Source organism: Mugil cephalus, chromosome 3 (assembly GCF_022458985.1).
Source record: "Mugil cephalus isolate CIBA_MC_2020 chromosome 3, CIBA_Mcephalus_1.1, whole genome shotgun sequence".
NCBI classification, from domain to species: Eukaryota; Metazoa; Chordata; class Actinopteri; order Mugiliformes; family Mugilidae; genus Mugil; species Mugil cephalus.
Window position 1 is genome coordinate 1,891,043 of NC_061772.1, and position 13,121 is coordinate 1,904,163.

Consider the following 13,121-nt stretch of genomic DNA (forward strand, 5'->3'; position numbering starts at 1 on the left):
GAAAAAAATTATAATTATCTGAGACTATATTTCTTTTTGCTGGTAGATTTCAAGAGCAATGTCCCTTGTAGATGACTAAAGTGAGAGTCTCAGTCGAAGTCCAAGTCATTGCTTTATGTGTTTCGTGAAATAAACTCTTTGTGGCAGAATTACCACATAATAGTCAGCATTATTTGAGTGTGTTTTCTCATTTCAAAAATGTCTGTACTGGATGCTAATTTAGCTCTTATGAGGCACTCTGCAAAATGCAATTACAACGTTATAGACTGTCAGCAGTAAACACAAATAAACCCATAGGTCAGATCCAAGAGGTTAGCGGCTGAAATTTCAGAAATCTCCACGGTGACACGAGCAACTGTCTGTGCAGGTCAGTGGATGGTTAAGTGATTTTGAAGCGATAAATCAGGGTTGTCAGAACACATTCATAGACTCATACTCTACTTGTACCTAAATCTACTTGACATTTACCCCCTGTTGATTTTTTTTATGTATGTGTGCATGTGCTTTTTCTCGTGGTCATGTGAAAGACCGCCCAGAATTGTCCGTTTTTTTTTTTTTTTGTTTTTTTTTTTAACTCGCCTGCGGTTGCATGGCTCGTATTACTGCTCCGCTGAGCCCAGCGCCTCTGCGCCAATCACAGCCCGCCTTTTCCTGCGAACACACACATGCACAAACGCACTGACTCTGGCAGGCGCACGCACACACACTCAGTTAACATTGCTCCGCTTCTTCTCCTCTGCCCTCACATGCGTTCCCACCGACTCCGCGTAGCGCTGGCTGCGCCAAGATGAGCGTGGTCGCCCCGGTACCATCCGAAAGGTACCATCACGCAGCTTGACTGAGTGAGAGCCTGAGTCAGGGTGAAGGAGCGATAGAGAGAGAAAGACAGAGAGAGAGAGAGAGAGAGAGAGAGAGAGAGCATCCTTCCTCTGTCAAAACCATCTTACCTTCGCCTGGGAAGACCGCTGCGCAAGCCGTTTGTTTCGGCATCTTTCCTTTTTTCACCCCTCCTCCTCCTGTTTTTCTGCATCCTTGACGGTCTCCTGGTTTAAACGTAAAACCGGATAGCCCGGTCGTGATTTTGTGGGAATACATTTTGCATTTTTTTTTCCCTGCTGGGTGTTGGTAGCGCGCAGTCAGTGCGCGCTTCTGCAAATTCCGGCGAATGGTGGATTTGGCAAACATGGAGACCGTGGAAAAGGAATGCGGGGCTCTCGGGGGTCTATTCCAGGCGATTGTCAACGACATGAAGGTAATTTGTTTTTCTACTTATGTTCCATTTCACCACGTATGTGGTTGAACACATGAGAATGGCCTGGAGCCTAATCATAATGCAACTGGCGTCTCAAAGGTCTCAAATGCATGTTTAATATGCCTCTTTTTAATAGGCTGATGCTGGTTTAAGTTTTATTTAACATCATGAACCATGGCATTGACAGTGATGCGGCGGCTCGGCGGGTTGTTGGTGCGAAACCCGCCCCCCTCCTCATCCTATTCACTCACCCTCAGAATATTGGCTGCGCATGTAAACGTCAGTGCATCCATTTTCGGACGGATGGGACGGGATCACAACACACCCAGTCCCCTTTTGTTACTTTATCAACGGTCCTTGTATATTTTGCAGTCACACACAGAATGGGGTTGTGGGGGTAGCCACTTGGGATGGTGGCGGGTGCTAATATTAATCAGGAACTCCTGTCATTTCGATGACTATGGAATATGAAACCGAATCAGACGCGTGACTGCTGTGTTTAAAAACATTCCGTTACACGTGTGAACCAGACGGATAACCGTCCTTCGTCGACATCACTATTTTCTTGTGTTTTGTCCAAAGCCAGTGTGAGCCACGGTAGCAGGAAAGGTGCAGATTCGTCTGCTGCTCCCAGTCATCCTCCCCACACCGTGCTCGCCTTTTCAATGGTTGGCTTACCGTGCGTCTCCGTGAGAGTGCAGCGTCATTGATTTTCTGTCAGGCTGATATGGCAGGAAAACATGAAGGCGTGAGAAGCCATGCAGCCGTTATACATGCACCCTCATTGCTTTCTGTCCTTCCGTTCTCCCAAGCTGTCTGTCTGTCTGCTGGTACGAGCTGTCTGTCTGTCAGCCAATGATTCTGCAGCATGATGGTTCCAGCATGGCACCAATAAGCAGCCACTGCCAGGCTTTAGTGGTTCAGTATCCACCCAAGCTAAACCCAGAATGTGCACTCCTGCTTCTGTGAGATGCTGTGGGTGAAAGAGCCGATCGAATTATTCAAGATAGTCTTAAACATGTCTGCTTGTCAGACGCCCATGCATCTCTTCATGCCATCCTGTCTGCCTGTCATCTCGAGTCTTTGTCTCTCCCATTCTAAAATACTGTTGTTTGTGCATCTCTGTATACCCACACCCTGCCCTTTATTGTAAAGGATGACTCCTTTCTCTTTCTAATCTCATTGCTGTCTGTATGGCTCTAAATGCTAGAGGTCACAGCCAATGCTATAGTCTCATTGTAATATAAGGACAGGATATTGGCTTTTTGTTGTTAGTGAGGCGGATCCTGATACTGGTTCGAATCTCTGATCAACACTAGTAAAGGTAGATTCATTTCATTTCAGTTAATAGAACTCATTCACACTACACAGATATAGAATCAAATGACTAAATTAAATGTATAGCCAAAGAAGAGCACTATAGACAGTTTACATGAGTATTTCATTCCTATAAAGTTGAGAAAGAAAGAAAGAAAAAAGAAAGAAAGAAGAAAGAAAAGTAATATTTAACACTGAAGTTGCAGTGAGCTTTTTGCTTGGACCATGCTCTAAAAACACACAATCATACCCATAATGCACTTTATTATCCTTATTTATCAACTGAGGTTACACAATATATAAGGTGCATATTTGATAAAGTGAACGTGATAAAGTGAAGTTTCAGATTGGACATAGATTAGAAAAATAATATTTCAGACTGAAGTACCAGTGAGCTTTTTGTTTCAAGGCCAGCCTCTACAAAACACTGAACATACCTAGTAGTGCTCCTTTAATTCTTTTAATGCACTATTAAGATCTTTTGTTGGACCCTCCCATTAAACCGTATTCAAAATGTTTAGTCTATAACCCTGAGGACTGGGTATGTGTCCTTGAAGCTGTCTTCACACATCAAACAACTGATGGAAAAATACTGTCAGAAATAGTAGACAGTATATGATAAGTAGATGGTGCATGCACTGTCAGTTTGATACCGTGAAAGTTATTTGAATGATTTGAATGCACAATCAGTCAATAGGAGTTAACATGCACAAGGTACATTTCCAAATCACCTTGAGTTAAGACATTGAAAGTTGACAGGGGATATATTTGAAAACAATATTTAAAACAAAAAGAACCAGTAGGCGGGTGGTGTTTAGCTAGCTCAGATGAGCAGCTGCCCCATGTCCTCTGCAGGCGGCCCTGGTTCAAATCCCGCACCAGGTGCCCTTTCCTGCGTGTCTTTCCCCCTCTCTCTGCCTCCTGTTTCCTGTCCCTCTCTGCCATAAAATATACAGTATATATAAAAAAAGGAAGCAGTAGACTATTCATTTTAAGTGTGGGTCAGCCTCTAAAAAGCACTAGTAAAGTGAAACTGGATCCAGTACCAAATAAAGTCAAGAGATTGAAGAATTGAAACTCTTTACTGTCAATCTAAATCAAAGGCAAATTAGCTCTTAAGTGTCCAGTGCCTGTGCTGTAGATGTGGCACATATAGCTTGCCTTGTAATTGGAAATTTACAGCAACTACACAGTGTCTTCTCTTGTATTTTAGTAAATATTGAGGAGTTACTCTGAGACCTGTATAATGGGACTGATCTGCCACGCACATCATAAATCTGGGCCGTTTCTGGGCTCTGTACTAATGAGAAATTGCTATTCTGCCACATTCAACCATTCTGAAGTGATAACTGTCTACAGAGGCTCTTCCTTTGAAAACAGGCTACAGGATGTATAAGAAAGAGTACAAAATGCTGTTGCATTATATCAGACACATCAACACATCAGAATTAACTCAAGCACAAATGATACATAACAAAACCAGCCAATCATTGTCACAAGAAAACCACTTAAAACCTTTATCCCTGCTTTCCCTGGTCTCTGTCTTACTTACATCTATTATTCATTTCTCTTCTAATGGTTCTCCTGTTTATGTTATCCAGCTCACTCTGAAATATATGGGTCACTAAAAAATCACTCCTGTCCTAATCTGGAATGGATGGATTCGTCAGGCCCCAAGGAGGCTCTGAATGTATGTCAGTGGATGAGAGTCATTGAGTCATCAGCCCTCGAACTCTTTTTGACTCATCAGGAAACAATGTGCCACTAATCAGTGTCTACAGTTCACCAAAGAAGAAGGCCTTTTTCAGATGAAACAAATAAATGAATCGCTGTTTTTGACTTTGGTGCCTTAATTGTAGGAAGATTTTTGCAAATAAACCAAAGCACCATATATATATTCATGTACATTACATACAGTTAAATTCTACAGTGGGGCTGCATGCGTACTGTATAGTCATAGATGTATGATATGTGGAAGTTTATTTTCTTATTTTTTTATTGGATGGCTTGCACTTTCTGTTGGAAATGATACGTTTCAGATAGATGGACGTCTGCTCATCCTGTGAATGTGAGGTCACTATTGGTATATCATAGTGGCAACTACATCTCACACAGATTTCATACTAAAAAATGTAAAAACTAAATCTCAAATGGAATAGTGAGGCTTTTCTCCTAGGCAGCTGAAGTCCTATGCCCCATTAGTTACAATCAATAAACTTTAATATCAAGACGATGATGGTGATAACTGATGACTGTAAAAGAAAGTCTGACCTCTCCCCTCACTTTGTGAAATCATCTGGAGTCCTTGGCCTTCATCATATGGTTTCATTTTCTTCTAGTAGAAATTTTACATGCTGCTTTTAGATGTTATGCAAGCCCATGACCTCTCAACAAGAGCCAAACTAAGTGCTTTTGTATTTCAGTGTCAGCATGTTGTCAAGAAAGCACTTTTTCTTCCTCTTTCCCATCATCTTCCTCTTCCTCCTCTCATTCCTCCCTTCCTCTTTCTCCTTGCCATCTAGGTGGTTGTGTGTGTGAGATCTAAATGCACATGCAAGGTCACTCGGGTCTGTTTCGTTCTACATGGAATTATTATGAAGAGTAAATTGTGAGGTCTTATGGTCTTTATCATTAGAGATATGAAACCATGTCAGTTAAGTCAGTGTGTGTGTGTGTGTGTGTGTGTGTACGTGTATAAGGACATTATGTGGTTGTCTGCCAATTTGTGTCCCCTGGGGCTATGTCTCACAACTTTCACACAGGTCATGGAAGGGCAATATGATGAGATTAAGAGGTCATGTTCATGGTCAGCTGACTAAAAAGACCAGTGGACACTGGGTAATATTTTGTTGTACGCTGGTTGGAATAAAAAATAATAGAATGTCCCTAATCCTGCTTTCTGCTATATGGATACATTTGGGTTAATGGATAAAAAAAAAAAAAAAAACATTCTGTCCAAGATGTTGAAGTTAGTGCCCTTGCTCTTGTTCTCAGTGAAATTTAATTTTGATTTAATATTGAACTAAATTAATTGGTAAATTTACCAAAATGATCTGTATTTAATGTCTACCAAATAAGAACAGTGTCATATTCACAGTTTTAGTTGAACTTCGAATGATAGTGTTGTTAATTATGTATCTTTTGTTGTTGGACATGTTGTTACGCTATCATATAAGTCATGCAGTGTTATGGACACGTATTCATCTTAAATAAATGGTTTCAGAGCATTACATCCATCTGTAGGATTTTGTGAGGAATATTTGACATTCACAAAGTTAATGAATAGTTCATTTTAATTGCAGCTCCAGTTTAGACATAAGAACAAATACATCTACCCTAGAAATAGTAGATGGAGAGAGTTTACCCAAACCTGAAATACAGTAAAGACCTTTTGCTTTTGGAATCCAGCTGATGTGTTTTATGTTACTCCTCCTCACTAATTGATTCATAGCAAGGGCTGTTATAAAGTATTCAAAATAAACATTTCAATAGAATATATCTTCATTTGTGTAGCAGTGCCTCCTCAAAGTAAGGTCAAGGGCTCAGATATTATGGGAACCAGAAAGAGAGTGCAGCTTGTATTTGCCAAACATCTGCTTTGCTTCTATGTGCTATGGCTATGCATTCTCCTCATCTTTGTGTGTGTAGCACATCATATAACATTAAAACATAACATGTGTGCTGTATACAGGTTAGTCGTGTTTGTCCATGAATCGTAGCCTGACCTTGCACCAGTGCTTTCATGTAAATTGCTTCTGCTTAATTTGGCTTTTTGCAATCTATCTCTATCTGTATTCGTGTATATTTAATTGCAACTGAAAAAAGCAAGAAATATTAGCCAGTACTGGCATGAAGTCATCGCTACTGGGTTGTTTCGGTGGAGTAGCCAGGTTTTGTCTTACATACCTGCAGAGTCACTGGTTATCATACCTGTATGACCTACTAACAGACTAGCATGTCTTTTACTGCCAGATATAGCTTTCCTTGGAGGTTGCTAAACTACCCTGCTCAATTCATTGCAGTAAGTCAAACACAAACTAGTTTGTATGAATCTCATGTGTATGTATGTATGCCTGACAATGTCAGGCATGCTCCTAATGAGACCACGGATGGTGTCTTGGGGTGTCTGCTCCCATATCTGGACCAGGGCATCGCTGAGCTCGTGGATATCTGTGGTGCACAGTGGCAGTGTCATTAGGACCAAAATATAATGTCCCAGAAGTGTTCTGTTGAATTTTGATTAGGCAAGTGTAGTGGCTAGTCAATGGTATCGATTCCTTCATCATCCTGGAACTCGCGCATACTGTCGCCACACGAGGCCGGGCATTGTCATCAGGAGGAACCCAGGACCCATTGGACCGGTGAAGGGTCTGACAATGGGTCCAAGGATTTTATCTCCATACCTAATGACAGTCAGGGTCATAGAGCTCTATGCTTCTCTCTGTGAGCCTCCTTAGACCATAACTGACCAACCATCAAATCAGTCATGCTGAACAGGCAACATACCTTTCTCCACAGCTTTTCCAGACCCTTTCATGTCTGTCACATGCGCTCAGGGTGAACCTGCTTTCTTCTGTGAAAAGTACAGGGTGCCAGTGGCTGTCCTACCCGTTCTGGTGCTCCTGTACATGCAGTGAGCACAAGGTCTACTAGCACAGGGTTCTTAGCCTATTTTGGCTGTTTTTTGAATACTTTTTATTTTGCCTTTATATACACCACATAAAAGAATGTTTACTACACTATACTTTGTTAGATTTTTTTTTCAACACAACTTTTTCATAGTTAACATATTTCTAAAGGTGCTATTGACATAAGGTGTTGGTCACAAACCAAGTAATTGTAAGTTATGTGTAATAATATAAAATAACAGAGGGGAAAAGTATTGAACACGTTTACTGATATTTATTTAATCCTCTATTTAATACAAAAGCCTTTGTTGGTAATGAAGCTTTAAGACGCCTCCTGCATGGAGAAACTAGTCGCATGCATTGCTCAGGTGTGATTTTGGCCCATTCTTCCACACAAACAGTCTTTAAATCTTGAAGGTTCCTTGGGCCTCTTCTATGAACTATGATTTTTAGTTCTTTTCATAGATTTTCAGTTGGATTCAAGTTAGGTGATTGGCTGGGCCATTATAGCAGCTTAATTTTCTTTCTCTAAAGCCAGTTGAGAGTTTCCTTGGCTCTGTGTTTGGGTTCATTGTCTTGCTGAAATGTCCACCCTCATTTTATTTTTATCATTCTGGTAGATGGCAGCAGATTTTTCTAAAGAATATCTTGGTACATTTTTCCATTTATCCTCCTTCAAGTATATGAAGTTTGCCCATATCATATGTAGAAAAACAGCCCTGCATCATGATGTTCCCACCTCCAAACTTCACTGTGGGTATGGTGTTTTGGGGTGATGTGCAGTGAATTTTGTCCTCCAAACATGGTGTGTGTTGTGGCATCCAAACAGTTCAGTTTTGCTCTCATCTGACCAGACTGTGTTCTCACAGTATTTTACAGGTTGTCCAAATGCTGTGCAGCAAACTTTAAATGAGCTTCAACATGTTTTTTCTTCAGAAATGGAGTCTTTGGTGAGAGCGAATACAGGCCATGGCCGTTGAGTGTGTTGCTTATTGTTTTCTTTCAAACAATTGTACCTGCTAATTCCAGGTCTTTCTGAAGCTCTCCACAAGTGGTCATTGGCTCTTGGACAACTCTTCTGATAATTCTTTTCACTCCTCTGTCAGAAATCTTGCGAAGAGCACCTGGTCGTGGTTGGTTTGTGGTCGAATGATGTTCTTTCCACTTCCAGATTATGGCCCCAACAGTGCTCACTGGAACATTCAGAAGTTTAAAAATATTTCGAACTATATACAAACTCTTCTCGCCACTACTTCCTGCTGCAACTTCTCTGATATATTAATCACAGTAGTGAATGCTTCAGGACTTCTTTTATTCCATATTCTATCCAGCTATATAACAGCTCATCTTTTTGTGGCAATTAAGCTACTATGATCAATTAATTTCCCTTGTGGATCATTAAAGTCTGTCTAAGTCTATAACCACTTGTCCTCTAGAGCAGTGTTTTTCAACCACTGTGTGCCACGGAATTGCCAGGTGTGCTGTGGGAAATTGTCCAATTTCACCTAATTGGTCTGAAACCATTTTTTGAAAATAAATTAATTATTATCTGCAAATAACATGCCATTTTCGAGAGTCTGTGCTGTAATAGTGACAGGCAATGTAATCATGTAATACCCCCCCTTATCACTAGATGGCAGCAGGTAACGAATTGCGTTGTACGTTGAGACAAGAGAATTAGTGATGCATGAATGGGACAGGTAGCAGTGACAGCATTGTGGCTAGCAAGACTGTATTGACAGTGATGGAGCAGTTTTTGAAAAGGAAAAATGCTAACTCCGAACTGGGCCCTGGACAAAATTTGGACCCAGATGCAGCCACAGCGAGAGATACCATTCATTTGGATTTACTTTCATCTGGGATGCAACGACACCGACTCCGTTGTGCTTGTTGTGTGATAAGCTATCCAACAGTGCTATGGTACCAAACAAAACACCCTTCACTTCAAAACAACAATCCAGACTATTTTGTTTGCCTGTGTGAACACACGTAGAAACAGGCAACTTATATGAGAAAAACCACTAAGGTAAATGAGAGAGCCCTTAATGCTAGCTAGCAACTCTTCATATTTCTCAGTGTGGAACAATGACATCTTTCCCAAATCCCAGAATTTGAGTTTGCAAAACACTTTGAAGTTTACTACTACCTTAAGTTGTAAGACCACATTGCTGTGGCATTTCATGTCACAAGTGGACATGTTAAGTACACTTTTTATTTGAAAGAAGAAATATAACCGATGATAAAGTACTTTTACCTTTGTGTTTATTTGTTCATATTCAAGACACTGATAAGAATGACTATATTGTTAACAGTCTACAGAGTATGATCTTTTTTTTTGACATTTTGGTTGGTGGTGTACCTTGTGTTTTTTTCATTGAAAATACCTTCCTTTTGTACCTTGGCTCAAAAAAGGTTGAAAAACACTGCTCTATGGTGTCGCGGGGGTCTGGAGCCTATCCCAGCTGTCATCAGGTAGGGGTCGTCTCATTGTTGCCCCCCTACTGGACCTGTAGAGGCAAAGTAGCTGAAACTGATTAACAAACCCTTCTATTATTTAATTGACCAAATCAGTCTCTCAGATGTTTTACTGACTTGATGGTATTAAAAACCCTGATTAAAAAGGGCTTCTTTATTTTTTTTGAGCTCTGTATATAAATAGATATGGATGTTCACTGGTTCTGCAGGCACAGTTATGTGCAGTCAGCATTTTGGTCCGTGCATATAGACTATGATCTTTTTTTTTTTTTTTTCATTATTGTGCTATGACACGAGACAGTGACATGGACAGACAAGTGCAGTGTGAACACACTGATCTGATGAACATATTATTTAGGTTGAAGTCTTTTTTGGAGTTGAGATCATTTCTTTTGCTGATTAATTTGCATTATTGCTGAGATTGTTGTCTGTCTCTCCATTAATGTAGTAAACTGGAGAAGCAGCAAGAAAAAACAAGCATATCTGGAAGTAAACTGAAGTAAACTGTGTCCTCCCAGAGACCATGGTCCATGGTCATCCATCCTTTTAAAAGCATTCAACAATTATGTCCCATGACTCGGGGCCATGTTGCAGAACTGAAGATGCTCTGTGGAAACGTATCATTAGTCCAATCTGTGGTGTGTTTGTGTCTGTGTGGTCCATGGGACTTCCCACCACAGAGCTGTTGTTGCCGGGGTGCGTGTCGACAAAAAGAGGTAGAAAAAAGGCAGAGACTGATCTCCCATCTTTGTGGCTCCTGTACATGCAGCCTTGGGTCCAATAAGCTTGATTCAGAGCAAAACATTTTGGCTTTTGTTACCAGTAACATTAAAGATTGTGCCATTCTGTTCACGTTCCACACAACATCCGCCAGCATGACCAGTACCAGAAAACTGATAAGGGAATAATAAAGACAATTCAGCCACAAGTAATTATATTATTCAGTCTTGTCATTTCCTGCTGTGACATGTCAAACTGTCTTACAGGAAACAAGCTTGTTTCTCCAGAACTCTGTGTTTTATAAGTTACTACAACAGTTTACCTAAAGACAACCAGTATGACTTATAATGCAGACACCCCCCAAGTGTATATGTTTATATCTATTGCTAATTTATATTTAAAGCAAACTCTTAGTAGTTTATCACTTACTTTTGTCTCATGATTGACAATGGTTTGAAACAATCTAACACCTACCAGTGTTATGTAGAGGCGGGTAATATATACTAAAATAAAGTATTAGTCGAAGTTTGATATAAACAGTTGTGTTGTTCAGAGGTAGGATTAATACGGTTCTCTATGTTTAATATCCCTATTCAACTGCTGTTCTAATCCATATTGTGGCAAGGATACTTAGCTAAACTAAGAGAAGAAACAGTCCATGATTATGTGTAGACATGAAGGTCAGTTGATCTGGAAAACTATTGATTGTAAACAGGACAGATTCTGAACATACTGTATTTACATTTTATTTCAGGGTCGCAAAGCAACATGAACTGATTTGGGTAATCTAAATGCTGTGTTTCATGTTATTATGACTGTGATATTCCTTAAATATCCTTCAATCAAGAATTTATTAAATAAAAAAGAAGGTGAGTTGAGGAGTAGTTTGTAGAGAAGTGGATTATTTTTAGCTTAATTGCCACAAAAAAACATTTAAGTGAGAAAAGAAATATTACATTAGCCTTGTGCCAAGAAGTTCTCATCCATTGAGTTTGATCTTGAATTTTTTGATCTTGAATCAAAAACAACACCATGTGAAAACTTTCATTGCACTCCATCAGAACAAGGTACTAACGTGCCAGCAGCATCATAGGACACTTGGAGGAGCATCTCCCTCGTTAGAACTTGTTAAAATCTGTGAGGCCATCCGGCCCTGGGACTCGTTAGAGATGAATGGAGAGGACTTGTCGTGGGAGGCGTTGAGATTTCCTGGGAGCCAGCCAAGAAAGCTTCACTCAGTGAGCCCTTTGTCAGGCCTGTCAAAGCCTTCTCATCACACTCAGCTGTTCACTGTAAAACACACTGATCATTATGAACAGGCCAGATACAGACAGAGAATAACAATGACTGTGGCAAATCAATATTCTTGTGTTCATTTAAAAAATGAACACAAGAATGAAAAGAAAGTTCTCTTTGTGCTCTATTTGGCATGTTTTCTCTTCATAATGGTATGTCTGTATTGGATTTAACTTGGTATGAGTATGCCTGCATCATTATTGTGTCATACTACAGAATGCTAATTTATTGAATAGTACATGAAAATCTATTCTCTCTGGAAGCTGCAGACTTGTGAAAGGTAAGTTATAAAGAAACTTAAAGGATTAAAAATAAAGCAGCATAATGCATTTGTCCATAAAGATAGTGTTGCTCTCATTTCCATCAGCACGCACATCTCACAACATACCGTAGCACTGTGCAGCCGTGATTACTTCCTGTCATATGTTTGCATAACCCCAGCAAGAACAACAAGTTCAGATTATGTAAATTATGTAAGTAAGTTTGTGTTGAAATCATCAGTGTGAACATTTAAATAGACAACAGAAAGATAGATTATGGTCTGACTGATATCCAGGTCAGGAGTTGGCCAGGTAGCATGTTGTAGATATAATGGTATTGGTGTAGATGTCAGCTAACAAGTAAAGAATGTCAGCAGAGAAGTGCCAAATATACAGCTGGACTCACTGAAACACAACACTCTTCATCTGAAAGTTTGTTTGATATTTTCTTCAGTTATTTGATCTACTTAAGAGATCCCTCATACGGAAATTCATTTTCTCTACATTTAAGTTATCAATTTTTTACACAGCAGTGTGTACACTTGGAGTTTGCAGCTACCCTTGTGGCATCCGGGGAGTAGTTTGAGTCCATTTTCCAGGCACCTCAACCATGGCCATAGGGGGTCATAGGAAGCATAGCTGCTTCTCTTAACACTACTCCACGGTCCTCTTGATAGCCACTGTTTGACAGTGGCTTTGAACAATGGCTTAACAATGTGAAGTTTTCCCCGGTGGTTTTGCACTTAATAAATGCACTTTGTCTACTGTTAAAGGTTGGGATTTATTGTCTGATTTTAGACTGGCAGTTGTGTTGTGCCAGAATAATTGGGAGAGAAGAAAAAGTAGAAGATATGACCTCAATGCATCATCCCCCAGAAGCCTAGGTCTATAGCAGCATATGAATAAATCTAAGTTATAATTTACAGATGATTCAATATAAGGACGCATGCAGTCATGTTAATGTATGAGGAGCCGTGTGTGGTCATGTTGTGTATTTCCTCATTTACAGATGTTGTTATTTACTCTTATTATCAGAGATTAAGGTGCATATAGAAATGGGTATAGGTTTAAGTTATATAGACAGTTTTGATGTCAGGGTTTATTTGCATACAGAGCATGAAACGGAGATTGGATTTGAAGACGCATTTGGAGATGCATGTTAATGCCAGGAGT

At 40.0% G+C, this 13,121-nt stretch overlaps 1 protein-coding gene across 4 annotated transcripts in view; it reads left to right on the forward strand.

Annotated features, from left to right (window-relative positions):
- The first annotated feature begins 314 nt into the window (after positions 1–314).
- The window catches only part of mtss1lb (MTSS I-BAR domain containing 2b), a 72,108-nt gene continuing 59,301 nt past the window's right edge, over positions 315–13,121 (forward strand). For 2 of the 4 annotated variants that reach the window (XM_047579922.1, XM_047579921.1), the window contains exon 1: positions 315–1,252. In XM_047579922.1, the coding sequence (XP_047435878.1) occupies positions 1,166–1,252 (87 nt within the window). In that variant the 5' untranslated portion in view covers positions 315–1,165. The remainder of the gene's footprint in view (positions 1,253–13,121) is intronic. The other 2 variants (XM_047579919.1, XM_047579923.1) reach the window with 2 other exon arrangements.